Below are 26,036 nucleotides of genomic sequence, written 5' to 3' on the forward strand. Positions count from 1 at the left end.
AGTAATGAATGAAATATGAGCCCACCTCCCAGTCTGCATTCTAACTTTTCCCCATTCCTTTATGAGATTTAAATGCCTCAGATACTCCAACAGAATTATGTTTTTACTCTTGGGTTGAGCCAGTTGTTGTCTCTTTGAGGGTTTTCAATTCATTAAAGAATTCTATAGGAGCACAGTGAAGAGAGCCTTCAGAAAGACTCATTAAGAGGAAGAGGCTGACACAGAATATCATTAACATTAAATTCTGTAAATTGGGTAAGAGGTAAAATGAATCAATGTATCATACTCCTTAGTTTCCAGGAATTAAATTGGCCTTATGTTTGGTCCTAGATCAAAGACTAGCAAGGCATGGTGTTCACTTGTTTTCTTCTAAAAATATAAACAATCCTTAAACCTCTCCTAAAAGGTGGTAACTTATTTTTCAGCTAAAGCAGAAAGCCAACCCATCTATTGGGACATAGCCACACTGTAATAGTGGGGTTTCCAATAGGAAATTGCTCTGCAATTAATACGAACTTGTGCAAGTCATATAACCTTTCTAAGCCTCAGTTAACTTACCTGTAAAATGGGTATAGCAAGGTGGTTTTGAGTATTACATGAGACAGAGTTATTGGTATTATTATTTGTTTGGATCAGAGCTTTCTAGGCCATTTTAGAACTCAAGCTTTTATTTTCATAAAATTCACCCATTTAAAGTACACAATTCAATAGTAAATTCACAGAGTTGTGCGACCATCACCACAGTCTAAGTTTAGAACATTTTCACCGCCCCCAAAAGAAGTCTTGTACCTGTTAGAAGTCACTCATCCCTCCTCTCACCCACAACTCCCTACAGCTTCAGGCAACCACTAATCTACTTTCTGTTTCCACAGATTTGCCTATTCTGGACATTTTATATGAATGGAATCATACAAAACGTGATCTTTGTGATTGGTTTCTGTCACTTAACATAATGTTTTCAAGGTGCATCTATGTTGTAGGATGTGTCAGTACTTCATTCCTTTTTACGGCTGCATCATATTCCTTTTATTGCTGTCTATTGCTGAAAATAGACCACATTTTGTTAATCCATTCGTCAACCGGTGGACATTTAGTTGTTTCCACTTTTGGGCTATTATGAATAATGCCACTGTGATCATCCATGTACAAGTTTTTGTGTGGATTTATGCTTTTGTTTTTCTAGGGATGGAAATGCTGACTCATATGGTAACTATATCTTTAACAATTTCAGGAACTGCCAAGTTGTTTTTCAAACTGGCTGCACCACTTTACATCCCCATCAGCAATGAATGAGGGTTTCAGTTTTTCCACATCCTCACCAACACTTCTGATTTTCCATTTTTAAAATTATAACCCTCCGAGTGGGTGTGAAGTGGTATTTCAGTGTGGTTTTTATTTGCATTTCCCTAATGACTAATGATGCAGAGCATCTTTTCATATGCTTATTGGCCATTTGTATATCTCCTTTGGAGAAACATCTATTCAGATTCTTTGCCCATTTTGTAGTTGGGTTAATTGAGTTTTATTATTGAGTTGTAAGAGTTCTTAATATATTCTAGATACAAGTCCCTTATCTGATATATGACTTACAAATATTTCTAACCCAGTTTGTGGGTTGTCTGAATATTACTTTTATTAACTGATAAATCTGGGCTTCTCTCTATATATTTAATGCTTCCAAGCCCTCTTAACTGATTTGCACAAACTCTCTTTCCAGCCTCTGTTTCTCTACCTTGCTCTCCAGTCTGTCCACGAGCCCCTTCAGGTCCCCGAGGAATACCTGAAGCCATACGACTTTATCCAAGATAAGAACAGGCATTACTATGCAGGAATGGTGTCCCTTATGGATGAAGCAGTGGGAAATGTCACCACAGCCTTAAAAAGCCGTGGGCTCTGGAACAACACGGTGTTCATCTTCTCCACAGGTAAGTCCGTCGATAGGAAAATCATCTCTTGGCAGAGCCTAGGACATAGTATTCAATAAATGGAATGAAGATAAATTGGAGCATTTAGCAGTTCCTTATTAAAATAAATGCTAACTGCAAGAGTGGAGACGTCATAATAATGGATAGAAAAATGTGTCTAAGGAAAAAGAATTATGAGCCTTCTGTCTTCCTTCAGATATCAAAATATTCTGGGAGTATGCTTGAAAACAAGCTCTCAGTAACTGAGTAAGTGTGAGTGGACAACACTCCTGTGCAGGGCAGCTGGGCAGTGAATCCCTGGACTGACTTGTTCCCAACAATGTCTACAGCCCAGGCATCCTCTATGAAGAGGACTTCCGCTGACTAGAGGGGTCTCTGTATCAGTGCAGAGGCAGATGGTGACATTATGAAGACACTTAAGAAATGGAACCATTTAAATCTAGGCTAGAGTCTCCAAGTATAGATTCTTTTATATTAAAATTTTCTGACAATAAAGTCATATATCACTGATTACAGAAAAAACAAAAGAAGGGAGAAAAATTTTTTGAAAAATCATTTTCATTATGGCAATGTCATTCTGATTCCTGATCTGTTATATATATGTGTTTTTTTCCCCCTTCTCATTAGACATAGTTTTCTAAAATTTCCCTATGATGTGCTTTGGGTGTAGATCGTGGTTTATTCATTATGCTGAGTATTCAGAGAGCACTTTCCATCTGAAAATGCAGATCCTTTTGTTATGGGAAATTTCCTTGTGTTCTTTATTTCAGAATTGTTTGGCCCTCCATCCCACCTTTCTCCTGTTCTCTCTGTACAAAACTCCTGTTATTTGGGTATTGGGTCAATCCTCTAATTTTCTAGGTTTTTTTCCTCCCCTATTTCTTTATTTTTCTTCTACTACTTGGGAAATTTCCTTATCATTATTCTCTAATCATTCTATTGAATTCATTGCAACCGCCATTTTTTTCAAGCCTATTTTATTTTTTTATTGGAGCATAATTGCTTTACAGTGTTGTGTTAGTTTCTGCTATAGAACAAAGTGAATCAACTATATGTATACATATATCCCCTCCCTTGAGCCTCCCTCCCACCCCGCTGCCATCCCACCCCTCTAGGTCATCACAGAGCACCGAGTTGAGCGCCCTGTGCTATATAGCAGCTTCCCACTAGCTATCTATTTTACACATGGTACTGTATATATGTCAATGCTACTCTCTCAATTCGTCTCACCCTTCCCTTCCCCACCTGTGTCCACAAGTCCGTTCTCTACATCTGCGTCTCTTTTCCTGCCCTGCAAATAGGTTCATCGGTACCATTTTTCTAGATTCCATATATATGCGTTAATATACGATATTCATTTTTCTCTTTCTGACTTACTTCACTCTGTATGACAGACTCTAGGTTCATCCATATCACTACAAATGACCCAATTTCATTACTTTTTATGTCTGGTAATATTCCATTGTATATACGTACCACATCTTCTTTATCCATTCATCTGTAGATGGACATTTAGGTTGTTTCCACATCCTGGCTATTGTAAATAGTGCTGCAATGAACATTGGGGTACATGTATTTTTTTTGTTTTTTATTTTATTATTATTTATTTATTTATTTTTGGCTGCATTGGGTCTTTGTTGCTGCACGTGGGCTTTCTCTAGTTACGGCCAGCGGGGCTCCTCTTCGTTGCGGTGCCTGGGCTTCTCGTTGCTGTGGCTTCTCTTGTTGTGGAGCACAGGCTCTAGGCGCGTGGGCTTCAGTAGTTGTAGCATGTGGGCTCAGTAGTTGCAGCACACAGGCTTAGTAGTTGTGGCGTGCTGGCTGTAGGGTGCATGGGCTTCAGTAGTTGTGGCGCGCGGGCTAAGTAGTTGTGGCTTGTGGGCTCTAGAGCGCAGGCTCAGTAGTTGTGGTGCACAGGCTTAGTTGCTCCGCAGCATGTGGGATCTTCCTGGATCAGGGATCGAACACATGTCCCCTGCATTGGCCAGCAGTTTCTCAACCACTGCGCCACCAGGAAAGTCTCTGGGGTACATGTATCTTTTTGAATTATGTTTTTCTCAGGGCGTATGCCCAGTCGCAGCAACCACAGTATTTTTTAATTGTCAAAAACTCTTTCCTGTTTTCTGATAACTCCTTTTTTGTAAAGTTTGTTTTTATTTTATAAATGTAATAATTTATTTCTCCAAAGCCTGCGCTCTTAACCATTAATTTTGTATATATATATGTGAATGTGAGTGTGTACATAGGTATGTTTATACATATACATATATGTGTGTATTAGGTATACACATACATGTATTTTTTTTTACTTTTTAAAAAATTTTTGTCAGAGTATAGTTGCTTCACAATATTGTATATATTTTTAAGTTTGCTTGTACTCCCAACTTTGTCTCTTTCTCTTCTAAGGTCATTTGTATCTTTGTTTTGGTCTGTCTTTCATGAAGGAGGCTTTTTCAGACCCCTAGTGATCCTTGGCTAAAACCCAAAAATTTGATGGGAAACTCGAAGGGTGAGGTCAGGACTTGTCATCCGGTAAGTTTTACTGTAAAGTGACTGTGTGAGAAGTATGAGGTGACACGTTGAGGAATTAATCTGGGTATTCTACTTATAGATTTTTAAAAGAGTTGTTTTGCTTTGTTTTGCTTGTAATTAGGCATGGTTATGGAACGTAGCATTTACTGAGTACTTACCATGTGTGGGACATGGTTCTAAGTGCTTTACATGAATAAGTTCAGTTAATCCTCACAGTAATTCTCTGGGGACTCTTATTATCCCATCTTGCAGATGTGAGAACTGAAGCACAAAGAGGCTAAGTAACTTGCCTAAGGTCACTCAGCCAGGCAGAGTGAGGTGTCACCCTTTCTGCCTCTGACACGGTGATCTGGAAGTTCTTACTGGACCTCAAGATATAGCAGTGCTTTCCCCGAGGTGTGCTGCAATTTTGATTTGTTGAGAAGCCTCGGCAGGGCCGGGGTAGCATCCACCCTGACCAGCCTTTTTCAGTTGCTTTAGTGCTATACAAATACTATAATTTTCTAAGTGTGTCCCGCTGTGAAAAAGGTTGAGTATAGATAACATATGTTTTCCTCAAAAAACTTACCCTTCAGAAAAGAGGGCAATATCTTATACTTAAGTCCTTAGAAGTTCTCTTATAGTCCGAGAGTCATTTTCAATTTCCTTTATTTTGAACAGCCTGGTAAAGCACTTTGATCAGTGCTGGTATTGAATGCTTATAGAGGTCACTGGAAAGAATCAATTAAAAAGGAGTCCAAGACGTTTAATACTGATTTAGTAATTATTCCTGGGAAATGACCTCACTGTTTTAAGAATTGGAAGTTGTAAGTTTGTGAAACAAGCCTTTGTTGTAGATATCACAATTATACAATTTAAGGATAAATTATATCCTGAAATGAACGTATACATGGATTGATGTATCATACATAGACTGAGAAGTACTCAGACAGAAGTGAAAATGGTAGCTCTGGAAAACTGTTAAACGTCTCAGGGTGGCTCCTGTGACAACAGAGACTGATGTCAAGTGTGCATGGGGAGAGGTTTTTTCATAATAAGTGAGGGTGGAAAACAATATTTTAAGATCTGTATATCTCTTTTATTGTATGATTTCAAATGTTTATACATAGACATATTTTAAATAGATAGTTGACTATTTCATAAATACCCATAATACTTATTCAAGTCGGCAAAAATAATTTTTGGAGCTATACACTGAGAAAATGGGAATTACCTTATAATTGGGTTTCCCTATTCTGACAGTTTGATATATTAATAGATATATTAGTCTTGGACCATCTTTGCTTTGTTGAGCTAAATCCAACTTTATAGTGCGTATGTATTTTAATTATACTGCTGGATTCAGTTGGCTAGGGTTTTATTTAGAAGATTTGCATTGATTTAAAAGTAAAAGTGGAGTAGGTGGTTTCTTTTCTCCCTGTTGAGTTTTGTTGTATTGGTTATACACATGTCGTAACATACTTTGGAAGTTTTTCCATCTTTTTCTATGCTCTGGAACACTTTGCAGATTGTTTGAAAGATCCCTCTGGTAAGCTGGTCCCTGGAACCGTTTTAGGAGGCTTAAAAAAATTATCTCCATAGTTTAAATTTTTTGCTTAATTATATCTAGGGGTGTGGGTCTTTAAAATATTTTTAAATTAATTTTGCCTGAAATACAGTGAGCCCTTTGATTTGCATGCTGAGATTATTTTTCACTCCAGGAAGTCTTCCTTGTTCATATTTTAGCTTATTGCTTTTGTTCTGTTTGATTTAATTCTCAAAAATGGCTTTAATTAGTAGGTGGAATTACTGACTCAGCTTTTCTTTCATCAGTTTCCGTTTTTCATCCTTTTTCTCAGTCTGCTGGAGCTCTTTTGCATTACCAGTTAGACATTTGTGCAGTTTTAATGCTGCTCTTTAATATCTCCAGTGGAGATTACTATTGATAGTATTTTTAGCATCTTTGCAATCCTTTCTTTGCCTCAATCAGTTCTTTTTTCTTTTAAGTTTGTTAGTAATAATAATGACTACTGGTTATTAAATATTTACTGCATCCCAGGCCGTTCTAGTGCTTTTCCTATACTTTCTCATTGTTAATCATGTTTTAATCATTAAAGTTCCAAGTAGCATTGTGAAATGGGTTTCTTTATCCCTACTTTAAAAATGAAGAAACGGGCTTCCCTGGTGGCGCAGTGGTTGAGAGTCCGCCTGCCGATGCAGGGGACATGGGTTCGTGCCCCGGTCCGGGAGGATCCCACATGCCGCGGAGCGGCTGGACCCGTGAGCCATGGCCGCTGAGCCTGCACGTCCGGAGCCTGTGCTCCGCAACGGGAGAGGCCACAACAGTGAGAGGCCCGTGTACCACAAAAAAAAAAAAAAGAAGAAACCAAAATTTAAAGAGGTCAAGTGATTTGCCCAAGTCTACTGCTATGGTCTGAATGTTTGTGTTCCCCCAAAATTCATATGTTGGTGGTGTTGGAAGGTGGGGGCCCTTGGGATGTAATTAGGTCATGAGGGAGGACCCCTCATGAATGGGATTAGTGCTTTTACAAAAGAGACACCAGAGAGATCTCTAGCCCCTTCCTCCGTGTGAGGACACAGTGAGAAGATATCGGCTGTGAACCAGGAGAGGATTCTCACCAGAAGGTGACTATACTAGTGCCTTGGCCTTGAACTTCCCAGCTTCCAGAGCTGTGAGAAATAAATTTCTGTTGTTTATAAGCCACCCAGTCCATGGTATTCTGTTATAGCTGCCGAACAGACTAAGAGCCATACATCTAATAGAGGGAAGAGGAGAATTCAAACTCAGATCAGCTTGAGGTCAGTCCCTGTTAAACCTAATCAGCTGTGCTTGTACATCTCCTCTTTTCCTTCTGTCTCATCCCATTGTCCCTAATCTCTACTTTTTGGCTTTCTACACTTCTATCCATAAAACCCATGATTTTCCTGAATCTTTCCAAATAGAACTTTTCTAAAATCATCATTTCCATAGTCAATCATTTCCGGCTATATACTCTTCCTCTGAGTGTAAGCAGTCGAGGATCTATCCGCCCAGAGTGCGTGGCCATCTCTTGGCCTCTGGTCACTGTCCCCTGGTTAATTCCTTCTCAAATCTATAGCTTGGGGTCAGGTTGATGCACACAACTCACTCGGTTCCCAGTGGCCTTCAGGCATTGAGTGTCCTACACTCCAGTGAACCTGACTGACCTACTTAACATTTTCTTATCTTCGGGCTGCTTCTTCAGCATGGCTAGCAGATTCTTCCTGTCTCCACACCTTCAGGGCTTTACTTAGGGGGGCATTTGCCAGGGCAGTGTGCCCCACTGCCAGGCCCTTTCTTCTGCCCACTGTTCTCTGGGAGTTGTGATCTCTCACTGCAGATAGGAAGTTGAAGAGGTAGTAATGCTCTGGTCATGTCAGATATGAGCACTGTCCCCTCCTGGGCTGCCTTCCTGCCTCTTTTCAGGTAGGCGAGTGGCTCCATGTCGAGGCAGAGAGGGTAGACCAGCCCTCGTTTCTTCAGCTCAGCTTCTCCAGCCCTACAGCTTATGGAAATTTCTCCAGGGTTCTCTCTGACATTACAGATTGTCTGTGAGTCCTGGTTTCTCGCATTGTAATGAATTTTCATCTTATTCTAACTCATCACAACATGATGTTATTCATCTTATCCTATGTCTATGTAATTTTAGCAGAGTATTGGTTAAGAGAAGCAGCACTAATGGCCATTAGGAAGATACCGTTTTAACCTGGGCTCTTATTACCGCAGCTGAGCTTTTTTTTTTTTAATAGTGTTTATTTATTTTTACTTGTTGACTGTTTGCTTTATTTATTTATTTATGGCTGTGTTGGGTCTTCGTTTCCGTGCGAGGGCTTTCTCTAGTTGTGGCAAGCGGGGGCCACTCTTCATCGCGGTGCGCAGGCCTCTCACTATCACGGCCTCTCTCGTTGCGGAGCACAGGCTCCAGACGCGCAGGCTCCAGATGCGCAGGCTCAGTAATTGTGGCTCACGGGCCCAGTTGCTCCGCGGCATGTGGGATCTTCCCAGACCAGGGCTCGAACCCGCGTCCCCTGCATTGGCAGGCAGATTCTCAACCACTGCGCCACCAGGGAAGCCCGCAGCTGAGCTTTATAGTTGCTAAACTCCAGGAATCTTCACAGAGTCTAACCGTGAGTAAAATGAGCTAAAATTAGAGCCAACTCTGGAGCAACTTGATCATGAATTAAGACTAGGAAAACTGAGTCTAAAACCTTGAAGAGAAGACAACGATTGATCTCAACATCTTTCTGCAGCTATTATATGTTTATATTAACTCTTATCAGAATAACCATTTTCACTTACATTTAGAGGAGAGTTTGACTATAAGGACAAACCTAATTTCCTCTGGAGACTTTTTCTGTGTTTATTGACAATTTCATTGCCTGAAGTTGAATTTAATAACGTGCTATAATAATGTGATTAAAACCCAAGGAAACAAGCCCTGGAACTGGCTGGTTATAGAATGGTGATTCATTTTTTCCAGTTTTCTCACTTTACTTCACTTGGCACTGCTCTTCTTCACAAGCATAAAAATACTGAGTGCATCCAAATAACTGTTGAACCCAGGAGTATAGAAACCCCTAACATATACTAGCTTCTTGGTATCACACTTATATTTAGTGAAAGGGAGAGGTAAAGGCATATATTTTGTAGGTGCAGATGTTTGAAGACACTTTTAAAAAAATCTTCTTTTATAATCTGCAGGAGACCCATGAGGCTTCCTCATCCCTTGTCATCATCATCTGAGCACTTAAGGTGGTAACTCAGTGCGCCAGCTGGGAACCACTTGCAGCAGTGGAGTGTTTGTTAAAAATGCACTTGCTGAGGTGACGGCTGCACAACATTGTGGATGTACTAAAGGTTACTGAATTGGACACACTAAAATGGTTAATTTTATGTTATGTGAATTTCATCTCAGTTTTTAAAAATACAGTTTCTCAGACTCTATTACAGACTTACTAAATCAGAACCTAAATGAATGAAATCAGAAACCCTGGGATCTGGGCCCAGGAATCTTCATTTTTAACAGTAATCCAGGTGATTCTTCTGTATAGAGAAATTTGAGAACTTTTGATCTAGGGTAACTTATTCAAACCCTGGGAATTTACCTAATGAAGAATAGAGAGAGACAGACAGAACCCAGCAGCACCACCATAGAGGAACCCTGACCAGATCCTGTTCAATCACACATCTCTACCTGAACAAACAGAGTAATTTATTCCAGAGCCTAGACTTTTAACATTTATTATCTGATTATCTTTCATAAAATTATGTGTGATTTAATATCTTAGAGCTATAAAGATTCTTAACTAATTCCCCTAAATCTTATGTCCCTTTCTCCCTCATACGTTGAATTCCCTTCAAAACTGGTACCAACAAATGGAGAACTCCTTCACAGTTTAAATGTACTTATTAGGCAGTTGGCAGACTTATAAATATTATAGAAATTCTGTGCCAGGAGCAAAGTAATTTGATGCTGACAAATCAATCTCACTAAGTTCTTCAAACTCTTAAATGCATTTCTGACAAAGCTAAGGAAAACCTGTTAAGTGAATAAGTGATATAGTGGATCCACACCGGCTTTCTCTTTGCAAATAGTGCTTTTTTCACCATAGAGGGGAATAACAACACATAGCTCAAAACTATAAGACGAGGACCATCTTCTCCCTAGCCAGAGGTCATTAACCCATTTCACCTCTTCAGAATTTTCATGTGAATGTCCATGCTAAAAGCATGTCGGATCACTTTTAATGTTTTATTAGTAATAGGCAGTAATGCATATGGATTTGTTGATTATTTTATTGAGAGAAAATAATAATCAATACATTTTAGAGGCCCCCAGAACGAAGTCTTGCATTTGTATTCTCTGTGACAAACCATTGAATCAACAAGCCCAGAGTCTAAGGCAAAGATGCTTCTCAATGCCTATGTTTATCAGATCTTCCGTGTTTTATCATAATTCTACTTATATACTATAATATAATATTGTATTATTGATGTTATGGATTTCTTAGCATGAGAAACATGAAATAATCTTTACTTTCACACTTCTATGAGAAATGGCCTTTCCCTGAGTTTATACTTAATGGAAAATATATATTGAACTGAGCATACTTATTGACTAAATTATAAGCTTTCCAATTTGTTTGGGTTTACTTCCGCCTCTTGTTTTGCACTCCATTTTAAAGGTCACACTTAAGATGGGTCCATTTCTTATATTGTACATTTCTCACAGAGCTCATTAGAGCCAAAAGTCCCTGTGGAGGCCAGGGGAGTGTTAGGCTGGACAGGCTGCACTGGAGGATGAAGCAAGGTGCAAAGGAGGTTCTACATAAAAATAATCACGTGGGAACCACAGTCACAGCAGGAGGAAGGGGCTGAAGTAACGTCAGGTCACCCCAGTTATAGACGCAAATACACAGTAGGCAACCAGAGGATGAAAGAGGGGACTGAATGGCCTAGGAATTATTAGTTTCTGAAATAGCAGAAAATAGATTGTATTTCAGGTGTTTTGTGCCTGGCATTTTAAAAAATCGATGCCATTAATTATAAGTGGAAGATAAAAGTTTAGGAACCAGTATTTTCAGTTGACAAACAAAAGCTGTGTATTGTTTATACTCCTGTCTGCCAGAATGTAATGGGGATTGACTGTGTGGTCGTTTTTTTAAGAAAACAAAAAAATGAGGGTGACTTAGCTACTAAAGAACCCAAACAATCTGATTCTTCCCCATTTTACTCTCCATGTGTGGGGTTCTCCTCGAGGCAGTGGTAACTGCTGTGCATGTGTGTGGAATATATTTGAAACAAGGCATTTGCTCCAATATTGGAGCATTCCAGGGCTAGCTTGTGCCGGCATTCTGTCCCAGATTCCTCTCCACTTTGGGTTTATAAAGTGATTGCTGTGGTTTTCCGACTTGATCTGAGGCCCCCTGTTAGGCAGCTGAGGAAAGGCTGCCGTCTCCCTCCTTCCCAGGAGCTTAAGGAGACTTGCTCTTCTAAGGAGGGCCTGGGAACCAGGGCCGAAGCTCTTTGTGGGAGATAGCCCTGCTGTGCTTGGCCTCTAAAAGGCTGCTCATCCTTTGCTTTCAGAAGCATGAGATTCCCCTGGCCAGGCCTAAAAACAATAATAATGATATATTTGAAAAAATCCCCATCGCGTCTCTTGCTGACTTTGGCAGTTAGGTACCAAGCATCAACAAAACACTGTATACAGAAATCTGCCTTCCAGGCGTGTTCCTTTCTTACAGAATAATCCTTAACCTAGTGGAGGTTCTTTTTTCATGTGTCCTTAATGAGAAAATATTTCAGAGATTATTGGCACCACGGGTTTGTTCCTTTCTGGCGGCTGTCACCCTTAACCAACTGTGGTCTCTATGATCTCTTTCCTATTTTTCTTTCACAGTATGGTCCACACTTAATCAGCCCCTCCTAGGTTGACTGTGCCAAGTACAGTGATTTGTTCCTTTATTGTCTCTACTCCAGAACACTTTCTTATTTGGGAAGAGTTTTTAAAAAAGAAAAATGGCTTCAAAAAACTTAGCAAACATTAAAAATGGCATTCACTTCTGTGGAGACTACCAACAAAACCCAAAGCTATATCTGTTTTCAAAACAGCCTGTGATCTGGTAACACGTTCTGACATCCACAGACATACACACGTTCGTCAACAGTGTCCAAGAAGGAAGAGAGTACTGTGTTTGGACTAAGAATGTTGGCTTTATGGTGCTGCTTTAAAATCCCACTTTGGTGTCATGTTTGATGTTAGAAGGTCTTTCTCGAGTCCAGAGGTGATAGAGCAGGCTAAATGGTGGGATCTGTTGAAAATCCACTTCCCAAAAGTACCCTGTGTGCAGTACATCGGGGAGTCTCACATCGGGGAGTCCCTGAAGGGAGGGGCATGATTGGTATCTATGGTGGGTTGTGATCATCACGCTATCACCATGTGAGGTCAGGTCACCTGACCATGTGAGTCTTCATTTTCTTCCTGACAACAAGAATTAGTCAGTTAATATGCATGACTCTCGATTTTATTCAGGACAATGTGTTGGTCCTGAAGAGACCAGAAGCTAAAGATGTGAGGCATAAGTATCACATTCCCTTGGGGCTGAGGCAGGGGCCAGGCAAGTGCATGGCTTGGAGAAGTCCTTTCCCATGTCTGGGTCTCTGACGCATGCACTAGAAGGAGTTGTGCTTTTTCCCTGATCTCCAGGCTGAACATCACTTAGTTCAAGGAGTGTGACAAAAAGTCTGTCGAGCCACTAGTCCAGCACAGTGCCTAGCACAAAACTCAGGAAATATTTGCAGGTGGAGGAGTGTGCTTGCATTCGAGGTCCAGCAACACACCCACCTACCAACAGGCCACAGGTCAAAGTCAAGTGAGTGGAGCTGAAAGATGAAGTTTGGAAGACAGCCTCTGGATCAGGGTCAGCAGGAGAGGCTTCATGAGGAGCTAGGGTATAAATTAAACTGTGCTTGAACGATGGATAAATATCAACAGGTGAATGGAAAGAGAGGGTGGGGCATCTGGGGCATGGAGAGTGGCATGAGCAGACGAGCAGGGGGAGGGAAGCAAAGGTGTGTTCTGGGTGTGGTGACTAGGCCAGTCCAGCCTTCCCATTGGTGTTCAAAGGGACATCCAACACCATGGATGTGTCCTCCTGGAATGTTAATTTTGCTTGAATGTAGAGAAGGAAAATTATTTAATTTAACTGGTTAGTAATTTAAAACATTTTAATATTAAAAGAAATGGGGCAAATTATGGAACAGAATACATTTAATTTCATGGATTTTTTTTTTTTTAATGTTCAAAATCTCAGGTTTCCACTCTTGATCATTTAATGGAAGAATTTAAAGTTCTTTAAAGGAGATCAACTCCATTCATTCACCAAAAATTGCCCACTAATCCTTACCTAGAGCTTGAGGCAGGAGGTGTGTTTCCTCAAAACTGCCAGTGGGAGGTGGGGCAAGCAGTCTAGCCCTTGGCCACATGGCCAAGGATTTTGCTTAGCTGTGAGAGAACCCCACGTGACACTGCATGTCCTGGGTGGCAAATCTTGATGGTGGTTGGTATGGCTCCTCTTAAAGGATGTGCCTTCGTCCCACACAACAGACGTGAAGTACCTTTGTGTGCAGGTCTGGGCCATGGAGTCTGCACTCTTGCTAAGAATGAATGCAGGGAGGCCTGGCCTCCTTGGTCTCCCTGGATAATGCAATGAAGGGTCTTCAGAGGCACTTCCCGAGTCTTCAATTTCCTTTCCTTTCTCCCCTGCTGTTCCTAAGCTCTAAATTCCTGTCTCAGCTTCTCCAGCCCCTCTGGCTCACTGCTCTCCCCAGGTCCTTGCCCCCTCGCTATTCCTTTGTTTTCAGCATGTGTGGGTTGTGAATGATTAGGCAACTTAGATCACAGGTTTTGTTTTTCCTAGGCAAAGGCAAACCCCTCCCCTTGAAAGCTGTCTCCAGCTTTTCCCGGTTTTGAGAAAGCCACAGGCACCTCTCCAAGCTACAGTGGCATCTCAGAGGCCAACCAGAGGCCAAATTGTTGGTGGGTGAAAGAGCTTCTAGACCTTTCTTTACCATTTCTGTTTTAATTTCCATTTTTTCTGGCATATAGGTCAGATTGACTTTGTTATAGTTTTTTTTGTTATAATGCCAAACTCTGCCCAGTGTTACAGACAGCTTTCTTGTACCATGGTCATCTACTCACAAGTGAAAGGAATTAAGAAAATGTCAAGAAGAACTCAGTTAATCCAATACAAAATAGCTCACTAGCTTTCATTATTTGGGGAAGAAAAGGATCCAGATCTGTGCTGTCCAGTAGGTGCCCACTAGCTGCAGAGGGCTATTGAGCATCTGAAATGTGGCTAATTTGCATTGAGATGTGCTGTAAGTATAAAATACTGAATTTTAAAGACTTGGTATGAAAGAAGAATGGAAAATAATATCTCAGTAATTTTTTATATTGATTACATGTTGAACTGATTGGGTTGAATAAAATATATTATTAAAATTAGTTTTAAGGGCTTCCCTGGTGGCGCAGTGTTGAGAGTCCGCCTGCCGATGCAGGGGCATGGGTTCGTGCCCCGGTCCGGGAAGATCCCACATGCCGCGAAGCAGCTGGGCCCGTGAGCCATGGCCGTTGAGCCTGCGCGTCCGGAGCCTGTGCTCCGCAACGGGAGAGGCCACAGCAGTGAGAGGCCTGCGTACCGCAAAAAAAAAAAAAAAAAATTTTAACTGTTTCTTTTTACCTTTTTCAAAATGTGGCCACTAGAAAATTTTAAACTACTTATGTGGCTCAGGTTATATTACTGCTGGACAGTGTTGCTCTAGATTGTAGCTTTGCAAGTAATTCATTCCTTGTGGGAGTTCCCCAGGGATTACTTATTGAAGATTTTTCTCTCTTCATGATCATGCTAAGATGAAAATAACACGTAGTAGACTCTAAGGTTCTACAAAGCAAGAGCTGTGTCTGTTAACTTTCTTCTTTGGAGGCAGGAGTGGTGAGGTCATTTTGCTTAGGAGGCTTGTAAGCTGGCTCTGAAGATGTTTCCGAAAACAGCCTTGAACACTGACAGCATCATTGAAATAAGGGTATTGCCTCCCAGTGACTCTACCGAAAGATGTGATTCCTTTGGTTGCATAAATCAGGGGTTGGAATATTGAAAAAAGAAAGAAGGCGGTCTCATTACTTGAAGTCCATATTACTCCAGTGGGTCTCAGCATGTACAGGCACTTGGACAAGAACCACGATCACCCCTATTACCATTTTACAAATGCAGAATGCAACATGATGGAGGCAAAAGTGGGAAAGAAAGTCTTTTCTAACTGCTCTAAAGAAAACCCAAAATATTTAACTTGTTTGCTGTGATGTGATAACACTCCTCCTTGGTGCCAGAAGAAATACTGTTACAACATAGAACAAATAGGATTGTGAGATCCGGGATCAACGTATTAGTAAATGCCCGTGCTGTATAACAGTTTCTTTGAAATTTTAATCATTATGACTTATATAGGTCGAAGATACACTCAAGGCCTCTGTATCCATTTTCAGCAATCTTTTTCTTTTTTAAGGTTATAAAATCTTTTTTTTTTTTTGGACAAGTTCACTATTAGGAAAGTATTTCTCCATAAAATAGAAGTAATCTTTTCCAAAACGGAAAGTTTTTTTTTTTTTTTTTAAGATTTTATTTTTCACTAGCAGTTTAGGCTCACAGCAGGATTAAGGGAACGATAGAGAGATTTCCTGTATCCTCCCTGCCCCCCACTCATGCGCCTCCGCGCTTATCATATCCCCTACCCACCAGGGTGCTGTTGCTTCTTAAGATCTTTAAAATGTTCCCTTTGTTTTAGTGCCCCATTGTCTTCTAATTCTCTGGGGTAGATAAGAAATAATTATCACCTTTTTGTAAATAGGGATATAATCCCAAGGGAGGTGATTTGTTGAAAAGCATAGGTGACCAGTAACAGAAATGGTTTGAAAACTTAGCTCTTTTGCTTTGCATTCCAGCTACTACATTCATAGTATCACATGGCTCTTTGAGAAATCGAGTCTTTTGTCCACAATAGAACATGCTGCTCTGAAAAGTGAGGCGGCGTATCTCATTTTCAGTTGCACTTCTTTTTATTAAATTCTACACTGCACTTTGTTCAATAGTGTAGTTATTTATACAACGTTTGGAAAGTTAAGAGAAGTAAATTGAATTCTTGATCTTGGTACTTTTACTTTCTTCCTAACAGCAATAAAAAAAAGATTTAGGCATCCTTGCTGGCATCTTGGAGGCCCAGTTGCTGTGAAGCTGTGATACCTTCATTATCACATTCCCACTGCTTGAATCGTCAGCTCATATTCTTGAAGAATTTAATCAATCTTAGTGCTGTGTATGACAATGGCATTTATTTTCTCTGCAAGAACTTAATTACTTTTTCTCTTAGATGGCTCTCCCTTTGTTGATAATCTTTTCTCAAGTCCTGAAGCACGGATTGATTTTGGAGCTTCAGGAAGATCAGTGGTTACATGGACTGAGGAAACTGGTGTTTAGTGCACAGTCCGTGTAATCATCAACGAGGGATCCTGCTGAGAATTGTAGATGAGAAAGATGTGATAGGTTGTGAGAATAAGGGGCTCCAAGCGTGGGGATTCAGAAAGGAGCGGACATAAGCAGTCTCTTCCTTGGAGACACCCGCCAATCAGCCAGAGTTTGTTTCCTTAAGCGTTCAGGGTTTGAAACATGTCAAGAATCTTGAGAGTATGTTTGCAAGTGCAGAAATAAGGGTCAGTGGATCTTTCTTACACAGTGTGTGAAGAGGAAGAGGTAAGAAACAGTGTGGAAAAGAAAAATGATTTTAAATGTTGGTATTTCAGGACAGTGCTTTGTTTTTAAAGTTACATGTGATTATCTCACCTCCAGTTCAGTGTATTCCATGAAGCCCATTCAACTCTTACCATTGTGCGTTTTTACTATTCTTGGCCTTGGGAATACATCGCTCATCATAGGAACTTAGTAATGGACCTAGATTTTCTCCCAACTCAAAAGAACACTCAAAATTGATATTCCATTTTATCTCCAAAAGACTGCCCAAGTCAGATGCCTGATGGAGCAATATAATATGCCAACAAAGATTCCAGTTTCAGTCAATCTAGAATCCCCTGGAAAATCAACTACTTGGCATACTGGGAACAGGGAGAGGCTAGGAAGCCAGATCTGGGCAAAGCCAGGAATAGGGGCCTAGGCTGCCTACAGGATTGTCTTCCGAGGTTGGGGCAGAGTCTGATTTATAACAGACCAGAAGACATGGCAACTCAGGGGCCCATCTTGGAGAGACAGTGTAGCAAATGGTTAAGACAGAGCAGGGGCTGTCTAATCAGACAAAGCCGAGTTCAGATCCTCGTTCTACCACTTACTAATTGGGTGACTTTGGGTAAATTACTTTTCTGAGCATCAGTATTCTTGTCTGCAAAATGAGGATAACGCTTGCTTACAGGACTATTATGAGAATTAAATAAGATAATTCATGTAAAGTACCTGATACCAGGCCTGGTGTAAGGCAGGAATTTGATAAATACAGCTATGATTATTATTATCATCACTATCTGAGCTTTTTACCTTTTTACACTGGTTGACCAGGACACCACAGCAGTAATCTCTGGGCAATATGTTATTGTACAAATATTGTAGCTGTGTTTAGGTTCCAAAGGTCCAGGAACTCTCTGTACTACATTCACAATGTTTCTATACCTCTAAAACTGTTCTAAAATGAAAAGTTTTTAAAAATACATACATACATATACATATATGTGAGAATAAGGGGCTCCAAGTGTGGGGATTCAGAAAGGAGCAGATATGAGATATATATATATATATATAATATTTGAAAGGCCCTTAAAAATCAAATCAGATGAAGTCTATAAACTGAAAAGGAATATTCCTGAAAAGTTTCCATAAGTATAATTCCACTTAAAATAATTCCACTTTAATTGACAATGTGTTGGTATTGGTATTGGTAGTTTTAGTTCCTAGTAGTACCATCAGAAGACCCAAGAAGTAACTGACTTTGGCCAAATTTGATTGAAGAGCATTCAGTTTTCCTTGATTCTGGTCAAACCTGTGGTTTAATTTGCCACCTTTAAACACAATTGCATTCAAAAAAGGATTTCAAATGGATATGTATTTTATCATAAATACATTTCAATGAAATTAAGTAGGTGGTTGGCATAGATAATGGAAGAAAAGTGATGATAATTACAAAATTTGATTCGAAGTTTCTTTGTGGTTGATTGCCAGGCATGATTTAGCTTATGTTTTTCTCGACAACAGAAAATTATTAGGAATATAGTTAATATGGTCTTTTTTTTTTTTACACTAGGTCTTCATTGGTTATCTATTTTATTTTATTTTTGAATATTTATTTTTGGCTGCATTGGGTCTTAGTTGCGGCACGCTGGCTCCAGAGCACATGGGCTCTCTAGTTGTGGCACACAGGCTCTCTAGTTGTGGTGTGCGGGCTCAGTAGTCATGGCACGCAGGCTTAGTTGCCCTGCGGCATGTGGAATCTTAGTTCCCCGACCAGGGATCGAACAAGTGTCCCCTGTGTTGCAAGACCGATTCTCTACCACTGGAAGACCAGGGAAGTCCCTGGTTATCTATTTTAAATAGAGCAGTGTGTACATGTCAATTGGTACACGTAAATTGGTATAGCCACTATGGAGAACAGTATGGAGGTTCCTTAAAAAACTAAAAATACAGTCACCATATGATCCAGCAATCCCACTCCTGAGCATATATCCAGAGAAAAACATAGTTTGAAGGGATACATGCACCCCAATGTTCATTTCAGCACTGTTTACAGTGGCCAAGACATGGAAACCACCTAAATGTCCATCGACAGATGAATGGATAAAGAAGATGTGATACATATATACAATAGACTATTACTCAGCCATAAAAAGAATGAAATAATGCCATTTGCAGCAACATGGATGGACCTAGAGATTATCATACTAATTGAAGTAAGTCAGACAAAGACAAATATATGGTATCGCTTATATGCAGAATCTAAAAAAAAATGATACAAATGAACTTATTTACAAAACAGAAACAGACTCGCAGACTTAGAGAATGAACTTGGGGGAGGTGGGAAGGGTGGGGGGAGGGATAGACTGGGAGTTTAGGATTGACATGTACACACTGCTATATTTAAAATAGGAATATAGTTAATATAGTCTTTAATTTAAAAGAAACTTTGAGGGCTTCCCTGGTGGCACAGTGATTAAGAATCCTCCTGCCAGTGCAGGGGACATGGGTTCGAGGCCTGGTCCGGGAAGATCCCACATGCCGTGTAGCAGCTGGGCCCGTGTGCCACAACTACTGAGTCTGTGCTCTAGAGCCTGCAAGCCACAACTACTGAAACCGCGTGCCACGGCTACTGAAGCCTGCGTGCCTGGAGCCTGTGCTCTGCAACAGGCGGGGCCGCCGCGATGAGAGGCCCGCGCACCCTGTGAGGAGTTCCCCTGCTTGCTGCAACTGGAGGGGGCTCGTGCACAGCAACGAGGACCCAACTCAGCTAAAAATAAATAAGTAAATAAATAAATATATATTAAAAAAAGAAAGCAACTTTGGTACAATGTATCCCACTATCCTAACATTGTATTAAAGAGGGCCTTTGAACTTGAATTCCCTCTATATGGAACTCTCTTCATCTTAACCATCTCAGGGCTGATGCCTCGTCATTTTAAGTCTCAGCTAACAAGTCAACTCCTCATTTGACGTTGCCTTCCCTGCCCCCTCGCTCACTGTCTATCCCACCACAGCGTTGGTTTTCTTCAGAGCACTTATCACAGTGGGAATTATCTTGTCTGCTTGTTTTTTTTCTTGTTTATCAAATTCAGTTCCAAGGGAGCAAGGGCCTCATCTGTCTTATTCATCACTATATCCCCTGTGGTCGGAACACTGCACATAGTAAACTGATACTTTAAGTTTTATTTTGCAATGCATATGTGTAGGCATATATGCATTTATAATTCCTGGTAGAAAACAGGCCAGAAAGATCCCCTCCATAAACGAGTAACAATCTCCAGTTACTAAGTCCTTTTCTCATTCCATACTCTGTTACTGATTTCCTTAGACACTTATATTGCTTTTAAGGCATGATAAATGATACAATTTAATAGGAAAATGATAAATCTCAAGAAGAAAACTTTGCATTAAGATAACATTTTATCTACAGAACAAATTGGTATTTTAGCTTCCTTCTTATCTTTTGGGTTTTGTCAGTAAGAGAAGAATGACTTGGGATGACATGGGCAGTTTGGGGGTAGGATTCCTAGGGTTATCTCAGTGACCTCTTGTTCTACCTAAATATTCCCAGAAGACAGGCAAGTTTAGTGTTTTACCACAATAACCCAGAAATTTGATCAAATCTACTCTTGGCTTTAAAGAAAACTTGTCCATGTGCCCAGACCCAGACTTCTTTGCTCTGGAATGGAACAAGCCAGGGAGGAGCTTTCTCTTTCTCCGCATAAGTCAGGGCACCTTGATGTAGTTGGCCACTTATCTGCCTTGGAACTTGCATGAGAAGCCTTCACAGAACTGCTGAGATCCTGAAAAGAAATGTAGGGTAGAGTGTGTGTTTATTATCACCTATTCACATGTGAGATGTACGTATGTGTCAGGAATATTTTGAGTTTTGTGGGAGCCGTGCCTCACTTATCACATGGCCTCCTCATCCAAGACTTCAGTTTCCTATTAAAAGTATAATAGCTCATGTAGCTTAGAGGATATTTGTAAAGAATGCTGATCTCAGGATATAAATCAAGTCACAGACTAAGATTACATAGGGGCAAGTCAACATCCACTTAGATCTGACAGATGTCAGATTCCATTTTACCTTCGATTTTACATCCTCTCCCTTCTTTTCTTTTTTTCCCTAGTGAATGCAGCCTTCGTGTTTAATAGAGAGCCCATTTGACCTTCCCCATTACTGCCTCTAGGGCATCTTTTCTCTTAGTGTATAAAGGTAGCTTGCCTCAGACTGACCTGAACAAAATGCTTTACTTATCATGATCCTTAATGTAGAGGGTCTTTTCTTGGGATCACTGGTTTCCTTTTAGTTACCGTATAGATAGAGCTCAGAAGTGTCCCTTAGGCCGTGACTGATGAAACTCAAAAAAAGAAGCCAAGGGCCTAGATGTGTCCGCTGGATAAATTGTGTCCATGTTAATTGAAGTGGCAGCAGTAGTTAGTTGGTCAGGTAGTTATCAGATAACTCAAGAGGGTATCCAGGAAATGAATGGGAAACAAAAACCAAACAGATTGCACGTTGATCGTAAAGACCAGATTTATTTGGCAAAAGGGAACGTTTCTACCAGAATTGAACTATGTCTCTTCTGGTCAGAAATACACAAGTAAAGAATTAAGAACATGCTCAGGGGCTGAAGAAACTAGTCTGTTGGTTAGAAAATTATGTGGAAAATTAATAGGAATGTTTAATATCCGTCAGAAGACTTTCTTGAAATATAATGAATATAAAGTGTCTCAGTGGCATCATACGATTCTGAGTATTTGGGGCCACTCCATTCAGGTATGTGGGCCACCCTGTTCCAACAAGGTGGGGCTTAGACAGGGATTGGTGGAAACATTGAGGCCTTGTTTCACTTTCTATTTTTTAATAATTTGGCTCTAAAATGTACTTTTCTCTCTAAAAGTACTTCTCTGTTCATTTCTTTCTTCTTTGTAAATTAACATTTAAAATAATACTTTCTAACCTTTGGATTCCAGAGTAGACTTTATTTATACAATGAGCCACACTTATTTTAGATTTAATATCAGCTTTTGAAAGAAATCCTTAGTATCCTCATTAGTTTATTTAAAATTAATCATGCTTCTGATAAAAAATTATACTTGATAATGGTAGAAAACTAGAAAACTATTGAAAGGTATAGAGAGGAAACTAAATTATCCATTATTCTACTACCCAAGGTAAATACCTAACTTTCTATGGCAACAATTTTTCTGATATTAAAAATTATTTAAAAACATGATTTTTAACAATAGCAGTCATTTTAAGAAATCATGCTTTGGGTGACTCCAGCTAGAAAAGAGAGGGTTTTGGGGGATTTTTCATTTTGCTAAAATTTTGGGTTTCTCAATTTGATATTTTGGCATAAACACGTACACATAGTGACAGAGAATGATTGTGATGTATCTAGGATGGCAAGTCTGTAAATTTCAGCTCCAAGCACAAATATACAACACTGGGCCTATATTGAAATATGGATAAAGAGACTCAAATGTGCTTTTGTAAAATAAACTGTTAGGAACCAGGACATCTGTGTCTGATCCTAGCGTGAGAAGCATGAGACTCAAATGAAATAAATAGGCTCCGTCATACAATAGGACATGAAAACTACCAAGTCCACCCCAAACTGCTGCTTTTGTCTGTGACTCAGCCTACTTTATGATACTCAAAGTGAATTAAAACTACCCTTTAAAAGCCTGGTTCCCATCATGATTTTGGCTGGCAAGAAATGGACTGATGAAGGAGGCACTGCTCTGGCTGACCAGGACACATTCGTGGATCCCACTGACGCCCTGACTCCTGTCCCCAAGCTCTCAGTGTGTTTTCAGTAACCATGAAAAAATCTTTTAGTGATCAAAATTATACGTTGATTCTTCTTTCTAATGCCTCAAATATTTTTTCAGCAAAGCTGCTTTAAAATTTATTTCTGATTGTATGTTGGGTTTTTATCAAGAAACGGGAATGGATAGTGGGAATGTGAATTGATCCCAAGAGAAAAAAGTTCCCATAACATGTAAGTGCCTTAGTCAGATAGTTGGAGAAGTTCCTGCCTGACCCTCTGTTCCATATTTTGAGCTCAAAACATACCTTCCCCTCGGCCGTGTGATGTCACGTTGTCTGGTTGAGTGAAATGTTGCCGTTGCAATTACTTGGATGGGTGCAGTGCTTCCTGACCCACCTGCTGTGTTGGTAAACCCGAAACCATCCTGGCAAGTATGTTTATTTGCTTTTCCCTGAAATGTGCTGTCCCTTTTTACCTCGTGCCGATAAAAACTGACAGGTCCTTTTCCTGCTAGCCAAAAGCAGTGATGGGAACCAGCTGGAAGATACGGCCCTTAAAATGTAGTTTTAATTCATTTTGAGTCCCATAACGTAGGCTGAGTCACAGACGAGCTGGGGGCCTTACCAAATCACTCCATGACCTCACTTTCCCTCTGGCAAACCTCTCTCAGTGCAATACGGTAATCTCGCGGATGGAGTATCAGAAACAGCTTGCTTGAGAAGAGCTTGCCTGTGAGCTGTTAAGGCTGCCAGATGGCATCGCTCTAGTCCATCTTCTCTCTTTTTCCTTATTCTTCAAATACATATGGTCTTCATGTACTACAACAATGTTATTAACCAACCTCACCACAACCACTTAGGTTGTAGATAACGAAGGCTTGGTTACATAACCATTCATTAGAAGCATGGTTTCGGAATTGATGAAAGCTGTATTGACTCCTCAGTTTCTTAAAATGGATACTTTGAATGAAACCACTGGAATCTCCAAGATGATTATTGACCTTACTGTTGTGTACTGAGATCTCTATTTTAAATTCTCCCCGATTACCTTTTTTTTTTCCTATCTTTCAAATTATTATTGCCATTGTAGTCAAATAATATGATAGAGATTTGGATGGGCTTCAGGAAAAGAGTTTTTTTTTTTTTTTTTTTTTTTTTTTTGCGGTACGCGGGCCTCTCACTGTTGTGGCCTCTCCCGTTGCAGAGCACAGGCTCCGGATGCGCAGGCTCAGCGGCCATGGCTCACGGGCCCAGCCGCTCCGCGGCATGTGGGATCTTCCCAGACCAGGGCAGAACCCGTGTTCCCTGCATCGGCAGGCGGACTCTCAACCACTGTGCCACCAGGGAAGCCCAGGAAAAGAGTTTTTATTGTGGCTTTGCTTCTAACTCGCTGTGCAGTTTCTCGCACGCCATTTAATCTTCCTTGACATCATCATCTTTGTGTTGATTTCTGAGATATCATTTGAGACTTTGTGGTCCAATAATGAATTCGAACACCCATTTCTACAGGGCAGAACCTGCCTTCTAGGCAGGTTTGCAATCTTCTCTGTATTTCCAAACACCTTGAAAGCCCTCTCTGAAGATTCTGGTTCCCCAAGTGATTCTGTAGTGTAGCCAGGATGGGAACCACTGTGTATAGACTCTAGAGTGGGGGCTCATTATTATAAAAATTTCTACTTTGCCACATTTTTTTATCCTTAAGTAAAGGTCAATTTTACCCTTCAGAAAATAACTACTTTTATAATTCTTTTATAATTTAATCCTCACAGAAGTTAAGGTCCAGCCATTTTCTCTTTGTGTGACTTTTGTGAATGTTCTGCATGGATTCAGTACCCATTTCTGTTCTTGCTTATTTTTCCACTCTCACTCGTCAACCACACTTGACCAGTGATTCAAAAGAACAACAAGGCTTTCCTGGTGGTGCAGTGGTTAAGAGTCCGCCTGCCGATGCAGGGGACACGAGTTCGTGCCCCGGTCCGGGAAGATCCCACATGCCGCGGGGCGGCTAGGCCCGTGAGCCATGGCCGCTGAGCCTGCGCGTCTGGAGCCTGTGCTCTGCAACGGGAGAGACCACAACAGTGAGAGGCCCGCAAACCGCAAAAAAAAAAAAAAAAAAAGAACAACAAAAAAAGATGCAGAGTAAAGCTGGTTGACTTTAATGTATCAGCCATTCAGTCTCTCTCTGGAGAAATGGTTTTCAGAGTGTGGTCTCAGAAGCATCATCATCACCATCACCAGGGAACTTCTTTGAAATGCAAATTCTCAGGCCCACCTCTGGACCCGAAACTCTGGAGGTGGGACCCAGCAATTAACATACCTTCTAGGTGATGCTGGTACATTGCTGTTTGAGAGCTGTTCTAGAGAGATTTTATATTTTCAGAGAGTTGGATTTTTTTAAGTGTGCTTGGATATTTTTGAAATAATCATTGTCCAAACTTACATGCTCTGGAAATAAAAGGGGTATTACATTTCTAAAGGGGGTATTTCTCTGCCTTCCTTTTTTTAAAAAAATATCTTTTAGAAGTGTTCATATTCCTTTCTGTTCTTAGAAGGCCTATTCATATCTCTGCCTATTTGCGTGCTGAAATTTCAGTCTTAAGTTTGTTCTATTATCATGATCTATTGTGACACAGGATACAATAGATGGAAAGTGACTGGTAAAACATTTATTTAATTTCTACTCTTGTATTTGTTTTTTTTTTTAAATTGAATCTTCCAAATGGCATTCTTCTTCCTTTAGAACCTAGACAAGGATGATTTTTTAAAAAGTTATCCTCAAACAAATGGGATTGTTTCATAATAGACCCAGAGGTTGTCTATGTCCCTTGTCAAAGGGACATTTTTACTTAAGTCGAATGCTCTCTGGAAGAAGGTGTGAGCAGAAGCTAATACCATGAATTAGAGGATGAAGAAGAAGATAAGGGCATCTGGTCCTCAGTGAGGAATCTTTGACCCAGAAGCCTTTTGTGGTGGCAGAAGTAGACTTCCAGTCCCAGGCTCTACTCTTCCAATCCAGTATTCTCTGCACGAAACGTCACTGCCATCAGGACCGTGCCGTTTACCTAATTGGTTGAATTTTTGTCAAAAGCTTGATCCAAGTGAGGTTTTCTTGTTTGTTTTAATATATAAAGCGTTTGCAAGTTCTTTCAAGGGCAGCACATAGCTTTGCTTAACTCCCTCAAGCCCTCTCATCTCTGTCCAGCTGCACCAGGAAATTCAAGGTCTAGCCAGAGGCCCCCAAAGAGTTAAAAAAAAGACAACCTGCCTGCAGAGTAGAAGAAACTGATGTCAAAAACACATGTTCCTCTGCGGGGCCTCGCTGGATTCCTAAGTCTGGATAAAGCCAGTGTGTATGCATGCACGTCAAAAAGAAAAAAAAAAACAGTCTTGGCCAGTGTCGTGGAGCAGTGAAGTGTTGTCCCTCGTCTGCAATTCCTCTTGAGTCCCTGCTGCATGGGAGCCCTGCCGGAGGGCTCCCGGGAAGCTGGTGG

At 40.5% G+C, this 26,036-nt stretch overlaps 1 protein-coding gene across 1 annotated transcript in view; it reads left to right on the forward strand.

Annotated features, from left to right (window-relative positions):
• The window catches only part of ARSB (arylsulfatase B), a 177,993-nt gene that overhangs the window by 35,969 nt on the left and 115,988 nt on the right, over positions 1-26,036 (forward strand). The window contains exon 4 of the mRNA XM_033430082.2: positions 1,718-1,925. Coding sequence (XP_033285973.1) covers positions 1,718-1,925 — 208 coding nt within the window. The remainder of the gene's footprint in view (positions 1-1,717; positions 1,926-26,036) is intronic.

The sequence above is a fragment of the Orcinus orca genome, chromosome 3, assembly GCF_937001465.1.
Source record: "Orcinus orca chromosome 3, mOrcOrc1.1, whole genome shotgun sequence".
In the NCBI taxonomy this organism is placed as follows: Eukaryota; Metazoa; Chordata; class Mammalia; order Artiodactyla; family Delphinidae; genus Orcinus; species Orcinus orca.